At 39.6% G+C, this 22,372-nt stretch overlaps 2 protein-coding genes across 2 annotated transcripts; both read right to left on the reverse strand.

Moving 5' to 3' along the window:
- Positions 1 to 6,976: 6,976 nt before the first annotated feature.
- Positions 6,977 to 22,319, reverse strand: LOC127876349 (leucine-rich repeat-containing protein 59-like). Its single transcript, XM_052421461.1, has 7 exons — positions 22,137 to 22,319; positions 18,557 to 18,616; positions 17,284 to 17,547; positions 16,497 to 16,569; positions 11,484 to 11,630; positions 8,021 to 8,071; positions 6,977 to 7,486 (listed from the first exon to the last, which is right to left on the reverse strand). Exons 1-7 carry the CDS (start codon positions 22,224 to 22,226, stop codon positions 7,047 to 7,049), a joined length of 1,125 nt encoding a protein of 374 aa, XP_052277421.1. The 5' UTR covers positions 22,227 to 22,319; the 3' UTR covers positions 6,977 to 7,046.
- Positions 11,720 to 16,469, reverse strand: LOC127876352 (uncharacterized). The gene is made up of 2 exons (XM_052421463.1): positions 15,990 to 16,469; positions 11,720 to 12,224 (listed from the first exon to the last, which is right to left on the reverse strand). The coding sequence occupies exons 1-2, from the start codon at positions 16,152 to 16,154 to the stop codon at positions 12,048 to 12,050; spliced, it is 342 nt and encodes a 113-aa protein (XP_052277423.1). The 5' UTR covers positions 16,155 to 16,469; the 3' UTR covers positions 11,720 to 12,047.
- Positions 22,320 to 22,372: the final 53 nt, after the last annotated feature.

Consider the following 22,372-nt stretch of genomic DNA (forward strand, 5'->3'; position numbering starts at 1 on the left):
TGCCCCAACTCATGACAATATTGCAGCAGACCCTACTCCTGAACAATCTGGCAGATGTGTTCCTGAAATCAAGACTGTGACAGGACTGAATGTATGTCTGTAAATCATGGCCTTTTAAGAAAGGAAAAAGTACGTATTATTAAAGATACCCTGGATAATATTTCAACCTCCTTGTTACACTCTGATAATGATAATTTCAGTTGAAATTTTCCCTTAAACTTAGCCATGTTTATGGCAGAATCATATAATGCCCTAAGTTTATGGAGCCAATTGCTTGGATGTTTTGTTAGGGATATCATCACCATAAAGTATAATTGTGAGAGATTTTTTGTCATGCAGAGTTATTATCCTTTGAATAAAGCGTGGCTTTTGACAAAACATGGGTTATTTCTGTCCTTTGGTAATAAAGCTCTAGTTTAATCTTATTCTTAAATTTTGATTGTGTAAGGTAATATAGAATTATTTCCATTATTCTCTAAATATATTTATATACTACTCATTAACCCTTTCCCTCTCGGAAGCAAAGTAAAAATGGCGTTTGCACTCAGAATAAAACCATAACAGCCTGCAAATAACTCACCTCTGTTCAGTTTTTATGCTGTTTATTGCTCATCAGTATCTCGTGGCTTGAAATGAAGCCTTTAAAACTTGATTCTAGCAAAAATATAAAATTCAATTAGATTTTCTAAGGGGCTTAAAATGCATCATAGTGCATTTATGAGGGGTGATGGGTTAAGCATAAAATTAACTTTGCCCAATGTAACACGCAAGCTGGCATGTGCTGATGTATTACTTTGAGCTCGCCTAAGCAATAAGTGCATTGCCATGTTTAACATAGAGAATAATAGGTTAGTGTTGATTACAGATCTGGTTTATCATGCGAGGCTTAGAAAACAAAGAGCACGAGCCTTGGCTTTTATTCAGTATTGTAAACCTTTTTATTTAAACAAAATTAGTTTAACTGGATAATTTCGCTGGATTTAAATGACGTCATTTCGTGCCATGGTTCATAGCAAAAATTTAATGAACCAAATTTGCTGTATAAGTGGGATAAAAAATTTTTATCTTGTTCACCTCTAGAGATCATAATGTTTTTCTTGACAATATCTTGACCACATTAAAATCTGGATGACACCAGTCTAGAAACCAGGTCACAAAGGTAGAATCTTACAAGAAAATCTTACCACTCTATATGGGCAATATTCATTACTCAAGCTTTGGTGTCTGTGAACTTGTGGTACTGGCATTGGGGTCATCATGTCCTTCTTGTAAATAAATAACCTCATGGAACATTAATAAATATAAAGAAACAAGAGCTGTGTTTGTGAAACACAATGCCCCCTACTGCGCCGCTTTGAAGCCATATATTTGACCTTTAAGTATGACCTTGACCTTGACATTTCACCACTCAAAATGTGCAGCTCCATGAGATACACATGAATGCCAAATATCAAGTTGCTATCTTCAATATTGCAAAAGTTATGACCAAGGTTAAAGTTTTAGGACAGAATAACAGACAGACAGGCCAAAAACAATATATCCCCGATCATGCGATCCGGGGGCATCAAAATTTATCATTTAAAACAACAAAGCAGGCATGTGATATAATATTTATTTCCCGAGTGACTTACATGTGGTCATGATAAATAGCTTAAAGCCACACAACTTGAAATGAAACGCATGGCATAGTAAATTTAAGTATAAATAAGAAACATATTTATCTATGCCAATTAAAATATATCTGGTGGTTACAAGGTAGAAATCCGTCTTTTTGCGTGTTAAAACTTAAAAAAATTATCGCGTTTGTAGAAATGGACATATACGTCTAGAAATCCTACTTTTGGTTTTAAAAGCGGTACAGTTTGAAAAACAATAAATTACTTGCTAACTATGCTATAAATTTTAATTTATCTATGCCAATTAGAATATATCTGGTGGTTACAAAGTAGAAATCCGTCTTTTTTGCGCTTTAAAACTTAAAAATAAACACGTTTGTCGAAATGGACGTATACGTATAGAAATTCTCCTTTCGGTTTTAAAGTTTAAAAAAATATTAAATGACTTGCTGACTAGGCTATAGATTTAATGACAATTTTGCACACTTTCAAATTGCATCTGTAAGTATAAATTAACATGTATTTTATTTCAAGGTGTGTGGCTTTAACATAAATAGAAGGGATGCAACAGGTTACAAAAAATAACCGGTTAACCTTTTACTGTAACTGGTTATTACCCGTTAACTGAACAACCTTAAAAAGTAACAATATTTAAAGTATGCGTTAAAAAGATGTCATTTTTTTAAGAACTTCCACACCTGAAAATAAAGATGTGAAAAATAAAATTAATTTTGAACGTAATGGACATTAAATATTTTAAATTATCAGTATATTAATTTAATAGTGAATTTACTTAGAATATAATCTCATTTTTTCTGATACAACAAATACAAAGTTAAAGGGTCAAGATTTTAACAACGAATATTATTCTTTATAAAATGTTTACTTATAAACACTTTATTTCGCAAGCAATCAATCTTGGATATTTTGAAACCAAACAACGCCTCAACTGATTTTTATCATAAATTAGATAAATGTGTCAATTAGGTCTACGCTAATAGCTCTCATTCCCCGCATTTCACAAGTTTCATTTTGCAAGTAAAACAAAAGGGTGCCAATTATCAAGGGTACTCTCTGTTTGTAACCACAAAGGTACTTATTTATTGCTTTATTACTGCGTTTGTTGACAGGTTATTTATTGACGTCTTTGGTGTGGCATGTTGTTATAACTAGAGGCCAGTGTTAACCTCTTGCATCCCTATTACATATAGCCATATACATTCTACAATTGGTCCTTATTAGCACAACCTGATATGGACACTCAAGTGCCAATTTCACAATGAGACAATACAAATGAAGAATGCAAATATAAATACAAGTGCAAATATATAATTATATTTCTTGTACACTAAACAATTACAAAGTTGAATTTTTAGACACTGCAGTCTTAAATAAAAAAAAGTTTATGCACACCGTTTATAATCAACAAACACACATATGTCATTAAAGACTGTCTGCATCAAATTGATGTAAAAAAAAAAAGGTTGCTGTTGGTAAGACAAAATGTCTCCAGCTTGGCACATGTAAAATTAATTTTGTCTTTCTAATCACAGACATTAATATCCTATAAATATCAATTCCATTGCGCACCATTTCAAGTGACTAATTATAATATATATATCTAGTTTTCATTATCATCATACTTGATAACAAGGGCTGTTTGTAAAACATGCATGCCCCCCATATGGGCTCTAAGTTGTAGTGACAGCCATTTTGTAAATATGTTTTTTGTCACTGTGACCTTGACCTTTGACCTAGTGACCTGAAAATCAATAGGGGTCATCTGCGAGTCATGATCAATGTACCTATGAAGTTTCATGATCCTAGCAATAAGCTTTCCTAAGTTATCATCAGGAAACCATTTTACTATTTCGGGTCACAGTGACCTTTGACCTAGTGACCTGAAAATCAATAGGGGTCATCTGCTAGTCATGATCAATCTACCTATCAAGTTTCATGATCCTAGGCATAAGGGTTCTTGAATTATCATCCGGAAACCATTTTACTATTTCGGGTCACCGTGACCTTGACCTTTGACCTAGTGACCTGAAAATCAATAGGGGTCATCTGCTAGTCATGATCAATCTACCTATGAAGTTTCATGATCCTAGGCATAAGCGTTCTTGAATTATCATCCGGAAACCATTTTACTATTTCGGGTCACAGTGACCTTGACCTTTGACCTAGTGACCTCAAAATCAATAGGGGTCATCTGTGAGTCATGATCAATGTACCTATGAAGTTTCATGATCCTAGGCCTAAGCGTTCTTGAGTTATCGTCTGACAACCACCTGGTGGACGGACCGACCGACAGACCGACATGAGCAAAGCAATATACCCCCTCTTCTTCGAAGGGGGGCATAAAAATAAAGAGGAAATGTTCATTGATGAGAGATGAAATAACGCTAAAACATCAGATTTGTTTACTTAATTTTTGTTCTGACTTATTCTTAACCAGGTAGCAGAAAAATTATTAACCTAAAGAAATAATAATTTTCTAACACGCAGTTCAGCATTGATATAAAGCCCATTATGAATACATGTATTTGTATATACATCTATAAAACTAAACAAATATTAAAAGGAGCAAGCTTAATCACAAATCTTTATAAATCCTTCCATGTACTGACATAGGAAAACAGGCAAAGTAGTGCAAAATCATCCATAGCCTCTTAATGATGCAATAGTACGTTGTTGTACTGCCTGAATTTAAAAATATTAATGTATCACCGGTGACAACTATTAAAGCAAGCAAACATACTGCAATAAATTAAAAAAGATCAAACCATAGTCAGTTATATCATGATATTTGGAAACGTGTGCAGGAACATGCTAACAGAGTTCAGATGTGTAAGGCTAATTAAGGGCAGTAATACAATGAACTTAAAAGATGGTAACATTCTTCTGCCCTATCTGCATACGATCAATGATGATACATGCAACAGCTTGGACTCTAGGCAACCCACAGAAAACACTTTAAAAGACAACAATAATCAAACACTCTTAACATATACATCATCAAAATATACAAACAGTAAGGCAATTTAAAACCCCACTATTGCTCTTTTAAAGATAAGTTCACAGCAATTATGTAAAACTCCACATAGAAGTCTATCAAAATACTGCAACTGCAGTCTCTAAATTAAAGATATTGTCTGCCAACACATGCATGCATGGTACCTAACACATTCAAGGTCACACTTTTAAGGTAAAACATTCAAGGAAAGTGATGAACACACGGTGATAACAAATCTTCAAAATTAAAGCAGACATAATAACAACCTAAATTTTATAACAACATCTAGATAATGTCATCATTAACATGAAAATATTGAACACCAAACCCTGACTGAAATGCATGTACAGATACTAAATATATTTACAATACAAAATATATTAATGTATGTATACTTATACAATAATATTTATTCTGTCAAAAATGTTATATCTTTCACAAAGTTACACAAATCAAGTATATTATTTTATTATGAACATTTAAGCTAATCAACTTTGAGCATTAAATAAAACATGAAATATCTGTAAAATCAAGTAGTTTCACAGATCCACGTGATACACTTACATGTCATGTGTAACCCTTTACCACTCTGAAACGCACTTTGATGCATTTGAAGTCCTTTAAAAAATCAAATTAAATTTAAGTCCTTTCTTTATATATTTAAGTTTTAAAGGCTTCATTTCCACCCTAAGATACTGATGAGCAGCAAACAACATAAAACCTGAACAGACTGCGAGTTACTCGCAGGCTGTTCTGGTTTTATGCTGTTTGCACAAAGCCATTTTCACTTTGCTTCTGAGTGGGAAAGTGTTCAGCAGCAGCGTGTACATTTGTGGATCCTATCTCTAGGAAAGACTTATCAAACACTCGGATAACAACACACAGGAAGCTCCTATGTAATACCAGACCTTGTTCCTCTTGCATTAATATTAAAGCCCATAGGCATGATAAACCTTGATATATATTTGATGATTATTCAAATACTTTAACTCATTAAAACTATAACTCATTAAGGCAGTAATTGGTTACAAACCAATCCAAATTTTATTTAAGTCATGAAAGCATATAACATTCAATTACGTAATAACTACCAAACATCATAACAAAGCATATAACATTCAATTACATTATAACTGCCAAACATTCTAACAAAGCTTGCATGGTATTCCTTATCTACACTTTCATTCTTCAAAATCTTTCATCTCTTCAAAATATGCTGTACGCAGCATAGAAGGAGGCTATGCAAACAAATATTTGAATTTGTATTGGAAGATCTGCTGAAGATATGAAAAACCATTACTGGCGTTAACTTCATAGTGATACTTCACACATTCAACTGTGACTACAATAGCATCACTTTAATTGGTTTTCACACAGTATCCTTATTACGCTGACCTCCCTTCACAACATTGCCATCATCACTGGCATCTACATTCTGCCTCCCACCTTTAATAGTACCCTGTTTAAGGTTTGATGATTCAGTTTCTGTAGATTGTTGGGCCTTGATTGGTTCTGTTGCTGTGGTTGTAGGTTTTTGGGTTGGTTTTGGTGGTGGTGGAGTGGTTGTTGTTGTAGTTGGTGGTGGGGTGGTTGAAGTAGTGGTTGTTGGGGGTGGGGTAGTTGTAGTAGTGGTTGTTGGTGGTGGGGTGGTTGTAGTTGTGGTTGTCGGTGGTAGGGTGGTTGAAGTAGTAGTCGGTGGTGGAGTGGTTGTTGTGGTTGGTGGTGGGGTGGTTGTTGTTGTGGTTGGTGGTGGAGTGGTTGTTGTTGTGGTTGTTGGGGGTGGGGTTGTTTTAGTAGTGGTTGTCGGTGGTGGGGTGGTTGTTGTAGTAGTTGGTGGTGGGGTGGTTGTTGTAGTGGTTGTTGGTGGTGGGGTGGTTGTTGTAGTAGTTGGTGGTGGGTTTTTTGTTGTAGTGGTTGTTGGTGGTGGGGCTGTTGTAGTAGTGGTTGTTGGTGGTGGGGTGGTTGTAGTAGTGGTTGTTGGTGGTGGGGTGTTGTTGTAGTGGTTGTTGGTGGTGGGGTGGTTGTATGTGGTGGGGATGGTTGTGGTGGGGGTGGGGTGTCGTTGTGGTGGTTGGTGGTGGTGTGTGGGTGGTTGCTCTGTGGTGTGGTTGTTGGGTGGTGGTGGGGTGGTTGTTTGTGGTGGTTGTTGTTGGAGGTGTGGGGTGGTTGTCAGTCGTAGTTGTTGGGAGTGGAGTGGAGGGTTGTTGTTGTCGGTGGTGGTGGAGTGGTGGGTTGTTGGTTGGAGGTTAGGGGTTGTGTTGTTGTAGTGGTTGGTGGTTGAGGATGTTTGTTGTTGTTGTGGTGGTTGTTGGTCTAGTGTGTTGTTGTAGATAGCTGTGTTGGTGGTTTAGGTCGTTGTTGTAGTAGTGGTTGGTGGTTTACGGTGTTGTTGTTGTTGTAGTAGTGGTGGTGGTTTAGGTGTGTTGTTGTAGTGGTTGGAGGTTTAGGGTTGTAGTAGTGGTCGTTGGTTTTGAAGTGGTTGGTTTAGCAGTGGCCTCATCTTTTCCTGTGAACTTCTCATACTGATTGATAGCAAAAATACAGAGGTCATTCCATTTCTCTTTCATAATTGCCACATACTTTGGTACATTTTCCTGGGCCCAAACATTGACGTTTTGATACACTTTTTCAACCTCTTTTCCTGCCATAACCAGATATTCTTTCCCTTGCATTGCATAGGGAGTGACGTATGTCCGTGTGAATGGAACGATACGTTCTTCGTACCCTATGATATTACAGAACTCACTGTCATAGTTCTGACAGTAGATTATTATTCCTCCATATGTTGATACAAGGAGAGCTAGGCTCAGACATATACTGAACAATAGTTTGAAACAGCAACCCGCGCTTTGTTCTGAAAACGAAAAACACAGCGATTTTTTTCCTTTTAATAAAGTACCGGAAACAGCACTTTTCCAATTAGGAAAAAACAACTAATTTCCCAATTGCTGTCAAACATTCCCAATTGAAGGTTAAATAAAAATATTATTTTTTTAATAAAATGCAACATTAAGTTATATCAAATAAACCTATTTTCCAAAATGACTGCACAACACGAATTTTCCCAATTTGAGTGGTTTTCTCGCACATTGTTCCCAATTGGGCTGGTACCAGTACTTTTCCCAATTGTGCAAACAAAATTGATGAAACACATATGTATAAATGTGAATAGATCTCTAAAATATATTAATATTTTTATGTATTTAATTAAGATGTAAAACTAGAAGCTTACTGCAACAGCTGTTGTTATTGACTTATTCATTTTACCAGTTGGTAGCTTTCAATAAATAAGTGACAAATGAGCAGCAAAACAAACAAAATACTAAGCAATTTGTAAATATTTTGTAATATTCAAGAAACAATGCATCCTGCATGTTCAAACAAGTACCTTGTGTTTGACGTTTCTTGGGCTGTTTAACAGCAGCAGCTTTAGGTTCAACTGAAAACACATGTACATCACATTAGGTCACTTTGTCTTAGACAAGAGCTCTGCGGTCGGAGACAAACAGCCCCCAAAACAGGGCCTTGACACAGGATTTTTTGCAAAAAAACTCATCATAGGAATTAATCTTATCATGTAAGTGTGACTTATCCATTTAAATAAGTTATTAGGAAACACAGAATTATGCACTTCTATTTAATTGTTGTGATAGAAAATTGGTTGAGAATATTATAGTATTATAACTAGTGATCATTTTCTGTCCAATGCTAATGAACATGTGAAGTATCAAGCCCATCGGTCAATTTGTTGACAAATTATTGATTGGAAATGATTTTCACACTTATTTTCACAGTGACCTTTGACCCCTTTAATAGGGGTCATTACTGTCCAAGGCCAATGCACATGTGAAGCATCAAGCCAATCCGTCAATTTGTTTATAAGTTATTGATCAGAAACAATTTTCACACTTATTGTGACAAAGCCCTTTACCTTTGACCAAGTGACCCCAATTTCTACAGAGGTCATCTACTGTCCAAGGCCAATGCACATGTTTAGTATCAAGCCAATCAGTAAATTCGTTGGCGAGTTATTAATCGGAAACTATTTTCACACTTATTGTGACAGTGACCTTTGACCTACATGTAGTGACCACAATTTTAAGAGGGGTCATTTACTGTCCAAGGCCAATCCACATGTGAAGTATCAAGCCAATCGGACAATTTGTTGACCAGTTATTGATCTTAAATGATTTTCACAATTACTGTAACCTACGACCTAGTGACCCCAATTTCTGTAGGATTCATCTACTGTCCAAGGCCAATGCACATGTGCAGTATCAAGGAAATTAGTCAATTCGTTGACAAGCTATTGATCAGAAACCAACTAGTCTACCGACAGACTGACCAACCGACCAATATCCAGCAAAAAACAAGAGATGTGTTTGTCAGACACACAATGCCCCCTAATGCGCCGCTTTGAGTTTTTTTTTTACCTTTAATCTTGAAGGTTGACCTTGACCTTTCACCACTCAAAATGTGCAGCTCCATGAGATACACATGCATGCCAAATATCAAGTTGCTACGTTCAATATTGCAAAAGTTATGAAGGAGGTTAGAGTTTTGGTTGAAGTTTTGGGACACACGGACACATATAATGACAGACAGGCCAAAAACAATATACCCCCGATCTTTCGATCCGGGGGCATTATTATACCCCCTCTTCTTCGAAGGGAGGCATAAAAACAAAAAACTCTTGAGTCATGCTCTAAGAAAACGTGCTTAATGAATGGGCCTAAAGTGTCACCAAACATAAGCCTAAGCAGTCTGCACAGGCTAATCAGGGACAACACTGTCCCCTAATATAACACCTCAGAGGTATTGGTCCTTCCTATCTCTATGACGGGTTTCAGTCTGTAAAATGCGATAGAGAAACCTAAGAGTATATGGAATGGTCACTATTTTTTGAATATGGACCGTTCGGGGTTACACACCACTAAATGTACACTGTGTTGAAGCGTTTTATTGAACAACATTGACACTATTTCAGCTTTAACAAGAGTAAACAAAAACTTAATTTAGAATAAATGACACGCTTACCTCAATGCCAACGTTTATCCAATGTTTATAACAATAAAGTCGAAACTATTTTCAATTCCATTTTCTATTCTTCCATCCCTTTATCGAAACTTATTTTAAATCACACTATTTTATTGTATACCTATCGAAGTTTACATTATGTATGATAAACACACAATTCGAAATACAATTTGCATTCGTTCGATGCCTTAAACAAATAACTAACTGTTAAAAAACACCACGTCCGACATGTCCTTAACATCCAGAGAATTACACTTCAACTGGAATGTTTCGTCAGAGAAACTACGTGACGTCACGCGATATACGCCATCGTTTGCGCATTCAGTTGCATGAAAAATAAAAGTACGGAAAGCCGGTAGCTACAACACTGTACAATGATACAGGGGACACTCTTCGGTGTAATATAAGAAATAGTTAACTCCACTTCGGTCCCAATGGCATTAGTGACCAGCCAGGCAGCCACAAACCTGCCATGAAAGTGGGGTTTACTTTTTTTTAATTATGGAATTTTTTACTTAAATGAGGTTTCTCCTTGACAAAAATTTAGTCTAGGCAGTGTGGTCTCTGATTAGCCTGTGCTTTACAAACATTCATTAAGCCAAGTTTTACTTGAGCACTTCTTCCTTATTTTATCCTAACCTTTCTAAAAATCTTAAAAAGCTCTAAAATCAGTGGTATCGAAAACTAGAGCTTTGTCACTGAGGTGACGAATACCCCCACCACCACATAAACACAGAATATTTTGCATGTTGTCTTCACAAAAAACAGCGGACACCATGCTCAATGTTTAAAACGCACTAAGTGACCCCCTGACCTAGTTTTTGACCTGCAATGACCCATTTTAGAACTTGGCCTAGCCATCATCTAGATACAACTTCTAACCAAGTTTGGTGAAGCTCGGATGAAAACTACTTGAAATAGAGAGCGGACACCATGCTCAATGTTTTAAATGCACTAAGTGACCCCGTGACCTAGTTGTTGATCGGGCATGACCCATATTCGAACTTGACCTAGCCATCATCTAGATACAACTTCTGACCAAATTTGGTGAAGATCGGATGAAAACTACTTGAATTAGAGAGCGGACACCATGCTCAATGTTTAAAACACACTAAGTGACCCCGTGACCTAGTTTTTGATCCAACATGACCCATATTCGAACTTGACCTAGCCATCATCTAGGTACAACTTCTGACCAAGTTTGGTTAAGCTCGGATGAAAACTACTTGAATTAGAGAGCGGACACCATGCTCAATGTTTAAAACGCACTAAGTGACCCCATGACCTAGTTTTTGATCCGGCATGACCCATATTCAAACTTGACCTACACAGCATCTAGATACAACATATGACCAAGTTTGGTGAAGATCGGATGAAAACAACTTGAATAAGAGAGCGGACACTGAATATGGACCGACTGACAGACCGACAAGCTCACTCCTATATACCCCCCTAAACTTCGTTTTGTGGGGGTATAATAAAATATATATACAATAAAGCTTTAAATGATAGCAAGTATTTGGTGTTTTTCATACCGAATGGGATCATGTTCTGCCTAAACTGGGCCTAATGCATGTGCATAAAGTGTTCTCCAAGATATGCCTGTGCAGATGACACTTTCCGCTTAAGCAGGATTTTCATTTAGAAACAACTTTCTTCAAATAAAAAGTTCCAGTAAAAATGCGGAAAGTGATGTACCTGATTAACCTTAGTGGACCTCACAAGCTAATATGGAACAACACGTTACACACATGCATTAAGCCCAGTTTTCCCAGAACACAGCTAACAGGATCATGGTTTACACATTCCCATACCTGCTTTAGGGCGATGTTGTTCGGGTGTCTCTGACCCAGTCTTCTTAGCTTTCTGTGCCTGCTTTTTATCCCATTTTTTCTTCTTCTTCTCCTCAGCTATCCTCCTCCTTTCCTCTTCTAACTGTGCTTCTCCTGCAGCCTTGAGTTCTGAAGAAAACACTCATAAACTTGGAATGTGGAACTGTATTAATTTCATAAACATACACTAACAATGTATTCGTACACATGTAAGACTAAAATTTTCTTATTCCGCATATGCTTTTTGTAAAGTTTATATGTATGTTTTTTTGTTTTTAACAAGAGATGTGTTTGTCAGAAACACAATGCCCCCAACTGCACCGCTTTGATTTATGTTTATTTTTTTATTATATCCCTTTAAAAATATTACTTCCCTTGTGAAAATGATCTGTACCTGCCAAATGATAAATAGAATGAGATGTAAACAGTCGTTAAACTGCTGGACTACTGACATCCTCAGTCGAGAGCCACCGATCACTGAATGTTTCGACCCATTAATCTCGATACATTCTCCTGGTGGTGGGTCCTCAGGGGTTGATCAATCCCCTACGTGTCAGTAGACAGCTGCCAGCTCCTCTCTTCTCTCCTCAGCCAAAGCCATCTCGATGCTCTCTCCGCTGCATCCCCAAGTCTGTTGACCGCTCGCTTTCCGTCTCTTCCTGTCAGGCCAAGTGCAGTGAAAAGTCTCCAGAGAGACTTTGACAGAAAGCCTCGGACGCCGACCTCCACTGGGAATAGCCACGTGTGCCACCCCTTCTCCTTGCATTCCCTCTGCAGATCAGCATATTTTGCTGTTTTCCTCTCCATCACCTCATCACAGCGCGACTCCCAAGGAACTGTGAGTTCAACCATCACCAGACACTTGTCCTTTGCCGACCAGATCACCATGTCGGGGCGTTGTGTTGTCTGGACTATACTTGGGAAAACCAGCCTGCGTTTCAGGTCAACAACCATCTCCCATGACTGCGCACGATCTAGGATCGATGCTGCTTGCGCCTGCTGCTTCTTGGTGGTTTCCCCTTCATTTACAAACTGCATCTTCCTGGTCTCTTTCACAGTCCTCTTCTTTCGCCTCTCCCTTTCCACTATGTCTGCCAGTTCTTGGAGGACCTTGTCGTGTCTCCACCTGTATCTTCCTTGTGTAAGGGCTGTCTGGCAAGATGATAGTGTATGCTCTAGCGTGCCTATCTTTCCACAAAGTTGGCAGGTTGGGTCGTCACGTTTTCCCCATCTGTGCAGGTTTGCTGGTGAAGGTAGCAGGTCGTAGACTGACCTGAGCAGGAAACTGATGCGCAGAGGTTCGCTACGCCAGATATCCGCCCATGTCATCTTCTTTCCTGTAGTCTGCCACTTTGTCCAAGCACCCTGGCACGCCATTGCCACTGCCCTTATGCCTCGATCTTCTACTTCGGCCAGACGTACCTCTGCCTGGACCATCTCCCTCCTTGTCCTACTGTCCGCCTTCTTCCAACTCCTCGTCTCCGCAGAGCCCAGACCTTGTGTTCCCACTGCCGTTGTTCCCACAATGTCTTTGTGTCGCAGGCGGCTCTCGGCTTGCGCTACAGCCTGGCTAGCGGACCACTTTCTTCCCGTCCTGGTCTCAACACCTGCTCTTCGGACCATGTCATCCCTTGAATCCTTCAGCGTCATGACAAGTCTGGCCTTTGCCACCTTGTACTCCTCCACCAACGAACTCAATGGGAGCTGTAGTTGATTTGATCGTCCATTAGAGTCCAATGTTGCTGAAGCTGGGTGGTACGCCAAGCCACTTTCGCAAATGCCTACTAATGGTTCTCTCCAGTCCTTCCACCACTGTTGTTGCCACCTCATAAAGCATCAGTGGCCACATCAGTCGTGGGAGAAGTCCATTCTGGAATAACCAGGCCTTGAATTCGCCAGGTAGTCCGCTTTTGTCAATCTGCTTCAGCCCTTCAGTGAGCTGGTTCTTGATGCGCTTGATGTTGTTCCCATCTTGGAGTGTAGCATCATACCACTTCCCAAGGCATTTAATGGGGCTGTCCATTATCGATGGTATGTCCTCACCTTGCACTGTCAGATTGAATTTCTTGGTTGGTTGGCCTTTCCTGATAACAAGTGCTCTGGACTTTCTGGGTTTGAACCTCATTCTGGACCAAGTTGCTGCCTCTTCTAGGGCCGAAAGCATCCACCTTGCTTGAATGTGGGTCTTTGCTGTCAGAGTGAGGTCATCTATGAATCCCTTAACTGGAGGTAGGTAGATTCCTGTTGCTGCTTTTGGACCACGTGTCTCTCTCTTCGCCGCATTGATGATGAGGTTCATACCCATCACAAACAGGACCACAGAGATTGTGCAACCTGTGACAATGCCTTTCTCCAAGCTTTGCCATGCTGTTGTCTTGTCTCCCACAGCAAAGCGTAGCTTAATTCCTCTGTAGTAGTCTTTTACCAGATTACAAACGTGTTCTGGTACATGATACTGCTCAAGTGCCTTCTCAATCAACTTGTGGGGTATTGATCCATAAGCATTGTCAAGGTCTAGCCACACTACAGTCAGGTCATCATGGTTCACTCGTGCCTCCCGGATCACTTGGCTGAGAACACTGGTATGCTCGACGCAGCCTGAAAATCCGGGAACTCCACCCTTCTGAATTGACGTATCAACGTAGTTGTTGTCAGTAAGGAACGTTGTCAGTCGCTTGGCTAGGACTGCAAAGAATATCTTCCCCTCTACGTTGAGCAGAGAAATGGTCCGGAACTGACCAATATCCTTCGAGTCCTTCTCCTTTGGGGCGAATATTCCCTCCGCTCTCTTCCAGCAATCCGGGATTTTGCCCTTTCTCCAAATAACTCTAAGTAGGGTCCATAGTTTCCGAAGAATGCCAGGGCACATCTTATAGACACGATAAGGAATGCCATTCGGGCCTGGGGCTGAGCCTGTCCTCGCTTTCTTCACTACGTGCTGTACCTCAGACAATGATGGCTCCTTTGTGTCCAAAGGAGTTTCTGGTGGGTCTTCTGGTTCTAGCCTTGAACAGTCACCCAGTGGAACCTCCCGTGCAGGATCACTGTGGACATTGCGTAAGTGCTGTTCTATGTCCTCCATACTGCTCTCTAATGTTCCTGATCGTTCGTTGTCAAGGATGTCTTTGGAGAACTGGTATGGATTCTGGATGAATCTAGCTCTCTGTCTCTCCCTCTTCCTTTTCCTCTGTCTTGTTTGCTCAGCCTTGTTGAGAGTGCTCAGTTTCTCTCGTAAAGTGCTTCGTAACTGTTGGAGTCCTACTTTCTCTTCTTCCTTGGCTTTTCTATTCTGCCTCTTTACACTTGTAAGCTCCTTTCTGGTCTGTTTGATTAGCCTCTGTCTTCTGCTGATGATTGGTGCTGGCTTCTCTGGCTTCTTCTCAGCCAAGCCAAACCTCTCTTTGCTTACAGTATAAATGAGGCCTGTCATTGCTCTTATCTTTCGGTCAGCTGGACCCTGGAGGGTTGTTTCCAGTATAGCGGAGACGTCTCGATCTAGCTCCTGCCACGCTCGCCGGTCTGTCGTCTTGGGCCATGCTATTCGCGGGCGCCTCTTCTCATCATCTCCCGGAGCTGTTTGTACTTGTGGTGCTGGTTCTGCATGTGCTGGAGTGTCATCGTCCAGTGGGGGAAGCAGATCAAGAAGAGGGTCATGGTCGTCCTCTTCCTGCTGCCTGCCCTGGGTGTTTGAAACCAGATTCTCAGAAGCGTAGAGGTTCCTAGTTCTATATGGGATTCTTCCAGACTTGGATCCTCCAACGTCTCACCAGGTGTACCACCTGAGCGTTGCGTCTGGGTGTCTGATTTCCCACAATCAGTCCTGGCTTGATGTATCCGCAGTCCCCTTAGATTCTTGCAGATCTTGTCACATTTGCCACACTTCACTACTGCTACTTCTCCGGTCAATGTCCGTTGTACAAGCCTAGTCGTCATCGGTGTATCCGACCTTGTGAGTCTCTCATCCTCCCCCCCTCTCGGAAGACTCTGGGGGTATTCTTCTGTGTGTGAGTCTGTAGCTGATTTTGTGGTTGTTCCTTCACAGGAACTGCATTTCGGGCTGCCAACCCGTCGTGCCCTTCCCAGGCTTTCCTGGTGGTCATCTGTCTTTCCAGCGTCACCGTTCTATTCTCGGTTGTCATCCAGTCTTTCCTAGAAGTCACTGGTAAACCAGATGTGGAATGAGATGTAAACAGTCGTTAAACTGCTGGACTACTGACATCCTCAGTCGAGAGCCACCGATCACTGAATGTTTCGACCCATTAATCTCGATACATTCTCCTGGTGGTGGGTCCGCAGGGGTTGATCATTCCCCTACGTGTCAGTAGACGGCTGCCAGCTCCTCTCTTCTCTCCTCAGCCAAAGCCATCTCGATGCTCTCTCCGCTGCATCCCCAAGTCTGTTGACCGCTCGCTTTCTGTCTCTTCCTGTCAGGCCAAGTGCAGTGAAAAGTCTCCAGAGAGACTTTGACGGAAAGCCTCGGACGCCGACCTCCACTGGGAATAGCCACGTGTGCCACCCCTTCTCCTTGCATTCCCTCTGCAGATCAGCATATTTTGCTGTTTTCCTCTCCATCGCCTCATCACAGCGCGACTCCCAAGGAACTGTGAGTTCAACCATCACCAGACACTTGTCCTTTGCCGACCAGATCACCATGTCGGGGCGTTGTGTTGTCTGGACTACACTTATCTCCCTTTAAAGCTTGTTACTTCCCTTGGATTTGTTTTTTTTACCTTTGACCTTGAAGGATGACCTTGACCTTTCACCACTCAAAATGTGCAGCTCCATGAGATCTTCAATATTGCAAAAGTTATGACCAATGTTAAAGTTTTTGGACAGACGGACGGACGGACAGAGTGACAGACCAACGGACAGACAGACGGACTGACAGACAGTTCAACTGCTATATGCCACTCTACCGGGGGAATAAAAACAGGAAAACAATGTCATAGAAAACAAAAAATTATAACATTCCTAAAAATTGTCTGATTAGCTTACTGTTTTCTTCCTCTCTTTGAATTTGTAGTTTCTTCTGAATCCGGTTATGTTCAATTTTCATATGAGCAACAACCTGCAATGTAAGAGAAATATTTATTGAATAAGACCATTTAGTTCACGCACTATACAAGTGTTACATGTGCCATCTTATGATGGTTCACATTTGTGCATTATTTAATCATCCATCATTTGAAATAGTTATGGCTAAGACAGAAAGGTTTAAGCCAATTTCTGCTAAACTTGAGCTTTGACCCTTGATTCTGACCTAACCTTTGCATTAAGGAGAAGGGTGTTACTTGTGACATGTCATCTTAGGCTATTACATTTGCCCCAGTTATTTTAAAAATTCATCAATATATGTTAAAGTCATGGATAAGACAGGAATTTTCTGACATACATCCTGATGCACAGGCTTACAGAGCACTGCTATATGTCACCTTCTTTGAAGGGGCTTATAAACACTTACATCTGTGGCACATTTCTTACACACTTACATCTGTGGCACATTTCTTACATACTTACATCTGTGGCACATTTCTTACATACTTAAAACTGTGGCACATTTCTTACATACTTACACCTGTGACACATTTCTTGCATACTTACCTCTGAGTACCTCTACTGGCACAATTCTTACATACTAACATCTAAGAGTTAGACACATTTCTAACACACATCTGTTGCACATTTCTTGCACTCTTACATCTGTGGTACATTTCTTACAAATTAACATATGTGGCACATTTCTTGCACACTTTAATCTGTGGCACATTTCTTGCACACTTACATCTGTGGCACATTTCTTGCATTGTGCCTCATCCAGACAGTCTCCGGCCACTTTCCTCAGCTCCGGAACCAGTGGGTTGTCCTTGAGATCGAGCCATTTCAGACTCTTCAGCTGGTGCAAGCTCATGGGGAGAACTGTGAGCTTGTTACCAAGGAGATCAAGGTGCTGGAGGCGGGTCAGGTTCCCAAAGTCATCCGGTAGACTCGCCAGCAAGTTCTTGCTCAGATCAATCTTCACCAGATGGGTCAAGGAGCAAAATGTGTCCTGGAAAAAAATCAGAGGCTTATTTTGCAAAACAAGGGACAAAATTGTCACAAAACCAGGTTTTCATTGTGAAAAAAAAATCTGATAAAGGGAGAAAACTCAAACTGAACTTTTGAAATGACCAAAAAAAATTAACCCCCTTTGTAAGTTTTTATTTTTTTTTAATCTATTTTTAGTCGTGGCGACCTTGACATTGGAGATATTGAATTGATTCTTTCGTGGGACACACCGTCCCATGATGGTGAACAAATGTGCCAAATGATTTTAAAATCTCACAATGAATGACATAGTTATGGCCAGGACAAGCTCATTTATGGCCATTTTTTACCTTTGAACTCAAAGTGTGACCTTGACCTTGGAGATATCGACGTAATTATTTCGCGCGACACACCGTCCAATGATGGTGAACAAATGTGCCAAATGATTTTAAAATCTGACGATGAACGACATAGTTATGGCTCGGACAAGCTCATTTATGGCCATTTTTGACCTTTGAACTCAAAGTGTGACCTTGACCTTGGAGATATCGACGTAATTATTTCGCGCGACACACCGTCCAATGATGGTGAACAAATGTGCCAAATGATTTTAAAATCTGACAATGAACGACATAGTTATGGCCCGGACAAGCTTATTCCGCCAGCCCGCCAGCCAGCCAGCCAGCCCGCCCGCATTCGCCAATCTAATAACCAGTTTTTTCCTTCGGAAAACCTGGTTAAAAATCTGATCTTTGAATATAACAACACATACTGCACTGGCTCATCTGGGACAACACTTAAAGCACATACATTGACCCGATTTTCACAGAGCGAGGTTCATATACAAAGAGTGCAAAAGATATTAACTTAGAAATATTTACTTATCCCATCTATTACCTAAAATATTACCAAAATATTTGTATTTACAAAATAACAAAACCAACCAGTAGAAAAAACTTTGACATTACCAGTTAAACAGCATCAGGTGATTAATCTTTAACTGTGTACCAGCAACAAAAATATTAACTCACTGGAAGTTCAGTCAACAAATTGCATGACAAATCCAAGTGTGTTCCTTTAGGAAGAGCAGCCTGAAAGAGAGAAAATAATTACATGTATATACTTCAGTTCAGATAAGTGAGTGCTGTGGATGTTTACATGGACATCCCAAAAAGTAAGTCATTATAAAAATATACATTAAAATATTTAACTGCATTTTGTTTAATATTGTATGCAGTAGCCATGTGACAGTTAATCACATCAACGTCTTTATGGTGTACCCTAAAACGATTACAAATATGGATTTACATTGATTCCTTGCATAAAGTTACATATTATTGGTTTAGTTGTGACAATAATATGTCACAACTCTGGTAGACTTTTAATAAGGGTAAGCTCCAGCCAACAGCTCTAGTCAGTACCAGAACTATAAAACCTGTTTGCTTGTGGTCCTTTAGCTACTAAATTGTATGACCTCTTTCAAAACAAGACCTGTGTTTGTGAAACACAATGCCCCCTCCTACGCTAAGAAACCGCACAGCGGCTATTTAGAGAAAATTGTTTATCTAAGGCCCATAACTTTGCCAAAACTCAATAGACCAGAACGTTACTCACACTTCATCTGTAAGTCATGTAGGTTCATGTAGACTCACATACCAAAAATCAGCCCAATATATGAAAGCGTTGTGTGAAAAAGCCAAGAAGTCGAAGGCCCATAAATTCGCCAAAAATCAATGGACCGGAACAAAACTCACACGTCATCTGTAGGTCATGTAGGTAGACTTGCATACCAAATTTCAGCTCCATATCTGAAAGCGTTGCATAAAAAAAAACACTCCGGAAAATCGTTACTATAGAGAACTGAAAAAACGTTAATGTAGAGAAAAGTCCAAGGCCCATAACTTCGCCAAAATTTAATGGACCAGAACGAAAGCTCGCACTTGTGTGACAGAGATTGTATGCGAGAGCATGGAACAACAACTCTGTGTGGAGATTGGCCTTGAATCTGTGCAAGGACTGGACTGTGGAGACTGCTACTGACAGCTGATTCCTGAGGCATATGGTTGCTGGGAAGAAGGAATGTCTATTCAGGTCTGTTTGGCAGAATGGGATATGAAAGCATACATTTCTCCCTCTCTGTAGGGACACAGTAGCTGTATGTAGGCAAAGATTGGCTCGTATTTTGACCAGGTTGTTGGCAATCCTAAACATTAGTACCAGTTGGAAGTCAGCGGGGGGTTTTCAGGGTTTACCATCCTAGAGTGGCATTCATTTGGAATGTGGAGCTTGTTATTTTTTAGTCCCCTTTGACAAATCTGGCAGCTTTGCACTGTACTGCTTTTAGCTAGAATATGTAAGCTGCAATATATGGATCCCATGCTGTTGATGCATACTCCAGGACTGAACTTAGGTACAAGCGCCTTGTAGAATTGGGCCAACATATCAGTCGAGTAGTTACAATAATTTAAAACACTCAGCTTTATAACCCAAAGGGTTGCTGAGAATTGCAGTGCGCTGTCTATTTTCCAAAGGTGAAAAATTTGATCACCCATTTAAGGGCTAAAGAACAATGAAATTGCAAAAACTTATCAATGTTAATCTGTTTTTTTTTCTTCTTTATTAGTACCCGAAAATGTCACTTTCCCAATTAGGAAAAATCTACAAATTTCCAAATTGCTGTAAAAAAAAATATTCCCAATTGAAGGTTCCCAAAATAAAATAAATAAATTATCAATAAAATGCAACATTTAGTTAGTGTCCATATGCAGCTCTATGGCTTTAACCTAAGTTAATATAATATTGACAACACTAAGTTATCAATTAATTACTTTAAAGTATTTGGGGGCAAAAAATCAAATACACCAATTGCCAAATATGAACAGGGGTTTTTTTTTAGAGAAAGGGGAAGACGCTGGACGCTGGGTGAAAGGGGAAAAAAGAGTGCGAAAGAGACATATTAGGGGAAAAAATAAAAACTGTTCATTTCAATGTCTATAACTCATCAAAAGAGGCTTGTCTCTGTCCTTTTTTGTTCTTAAACACATTTAACACGTATTAAAGTCAAAGTCCTTAATAAAGTTGCAGGTGTAGATCTAATAATGGAAAATGTTTTCAGCTATATTTCTGTACTGGGGCCGGGGGACGATGTCAATTTTGTGATTTCAATTTCATGATGAATGGGTTGACGATCTTGATCTGCTACAGTATTGGAAGGGAAAGGATCAGCAGCTGCCGATTGTCTACTTTCACTTTCACAATGTTCGATGTTGATTACCTCAGAATCCTGCTGGGTTATAACGGTTTTCGATGATTCTTTCTTAAAAAATGCCTCGATGCGTTCAGTATCTTCCGAGTCCGAATGTTTTATTTTGTTTGTGTAGGAATGCCAATTGTGAGACATTTTTTTCTGTTTTCACGTTTATATCTTGGCTTGCATATAGCCCGGATGAAAATTTGACTGGTTTCCGGTAATTAATTGACGAAACACGCTTCTCCCGCAAGACCGGTATCCAGTAAAATAGTCACATGATTATTACGATTAGTTGCCCAGTTTACATGACGTAATTTAAGAGCTATATTTAGAATAACTGGGATTCCCAGATTTTTTGTGTTCGTCTGGAGAGAGAGAGCGAGGTCGTTGTACTTGGTGCAATTTGGATAATTGTCGAATGCCCAAAGGAAAAATAAACATTTCTTTGAGAAAAAAAAATATTATATTTTGGTGAAAAATGATATTTTTGGTGGTGAAATTGTATTTTAAGGGGAAAAAATCAGGTAGGGGAAGACGCCGAATATCGGCGTCACTTTCTTAGTAAAAAAAACCCCTGATGAAGACTTCACGAAGCCAATTTCAGGTTTTTTTGCACACATATTTTCATAATCTTTTGGACATCGGGTAAGGGACAACAACAACAACTCAGATTGACATAACACTATTATTGATGCGCTGGGTTGGTATTATTGTAAAATATTTTATGAGCATCATTTCAGGTTGTACTCACACAAATCTACATGTAAAGAATCTACATGTAAAGAGCTTCGTTGGCCGTGACATGAATTAAGTGTGATGTAGCCCGTAACAATGTCAAATGTTTACACTGTTCTAAATTTCAACATAAAATTGTCAACAACAATACTGTGTTGAAACATCCTCATGGTTTTTAGGGTGCTTGCAAAGGCGATTGTGAGCAGGTTGCCATCCTGGTAAATTTAACTTGTTTTTGAAGTTTATTTCTGCTTTCCTCAATTTTTCAGGAACCATGTCCTTTCACTGATAAGCTGGAGAGAACTGCGGTTGTGTTTATGTGCCCATATGGACTCCCAGAGCCGTCACAGCAAAAATATTAAAGGCACCGTTTATACGGACTAATCATTCGGGCAGTGGTTGATGTTTCTTCTCAATTGGAGGCAAACAAACGTGCAAATAATATATATATTTTATTTAAAAATTGACCTTTAGGACTTTTAAAATAAATTAAGACATTAATGTGTTAATATAATCACCCGAATAGTTGAACAGATCAATTATGGCTATGCTGTTATTTGCAGATTTGCAAACTGAAAGTAGGATCTTAGATACATTTACAAATGTTAAAAGTAATTAAAACCTACCAGTTCTTTAACAGGAACTGTTGTGAGATTGTTCAGGCCTAAGTCGAGCTCATTTCCGTCCAATTTGTCCTTCAAATTTTCCCTCGGCATTGTCAAATTTCGTTTAACTACGTCCACCGGCGAAATAAAATGAAGTAACGTAACACTTCCGGGTTTTATGAGACAAGACTGCAGCTAATAAATAAATCAATCGCACATGTCCGTCACTGTCCGGTTGTTGCCGTAGGCCTTAATTG

This window comes from Dreissena polymorpha, chromosome 4, assembly GCF_020536995.1.
Source record: "Dreissena polymorpha isolate Duluth1 chromosome 4, UMN_Dpol_1.0, whole genome shotgun sequence".
Taxonomy (NCBI): Eukaryota; Metazoa; Mollusca; class Bivalvia; order Myida; family Dreissenidae; genus Dreissena; species Dreissena polymorpha.

Coding starts and splice junctions, on each gene's coding strand:
- LOC127876352 (XM_052421463.1), bottom strand. CDS start 16,154: ATGGTGATCTGGTCGGCAAAGGACAAGTGTCTGGTGATGGTTGAACTC. Junction 12,225..15,989: donor CGTGGCTATTCCCAGTGGAG/GTCGGCGTCCGA, acceptor TTCCCAGTGGAG/GTCGGCGTCCGAGGCTTTCT.
- LOC127876349 (XM_052421461.1), bottom strand. CDS start 22,226: ATGCCGAGGGAAAATTTGAAGGACAAATTGGACGGAAATGAGCTCGAC. Junction 8,072..11,483: donor ACAACATCGCCCTAAAGCAG/GTATGGGAATGT, acceptor ATGTGTTTTCAG/TTGAACCTAAAGCTGCTGCT. Junction 7,487..8,020: donor CAAGAAACGTCAAACACAAG/GTACTTGTTTGA, acceptor TTTCGTTTTCAG/AACAAAGCGCGGGTTGCTGT.